This window comes from Camelina sativa, chromosome 20 (genome assembly GCF_000633955.1).
Source record: "Camelina sativa cultivar DH55 chromosome 20, Cs, whole genome shotgun sequence".
Taxonomy (NCBI): Eukaryota; Viridiplantae; Streptophyta; class Magnoliopsida; order Brassicales; family Brassicaceae; genus Camelina; species Camelina sativa.
Genome location: NC_025704.1, coordinates 18,635,169 through 18,635,432, shown reverse-complemented (window position 1 = coordinate 18,635,432; position 264 = coordinate 18,635,169). Strand labels below are relative to the sequence as shown.

Below are 264 nucleotides of genomic sequence, written 5' to 3'. Positions count from 1 at the left end.
AAAAAAAAAAAAAAAAAAAAAAACCACGAATAAGAGAAAAGAAGCAAGTTAGCAAATTGGACTTGTCTTTCCTCGTCAGAATTGTCGTCCGCCTTGGACCGCTTTAAAAACCAACGTCGACGCTCATCTCTTTATTTTTATTTTATAATATTCTCTCTCTACCCAATTCTTAAAATTTTTAAATCAACAATGGCGGAATCAAAGACAAAATTTGCAGAAGTCAGGGAATGGATCATCGAACACAAGCTTCGTACCGTTGGTAAA

At 34.5% G+C, this 264-nt stretch overlaps 1 protein-coding gene across 1 annotated transcript in view; it reads left to right on the top strand.

The window, feature by feature from the left end:
• The window catches only part of LOC104771185, a 1,888-nt gene continuing 1,711 nt past the window's right edge, over positions 88–264 (top strand). Inside the window, exon 1 of the mRNA XM_010495673.2 lies at positions 88–259. Within this exon, the coding sequence (XP_010493975.1) occupies positions 190–259 (70 nt within the window). The 5' untranslated portion in view covers positions 88–189. The remainder of the gene's footprint in view (positions 260–264) is intronic.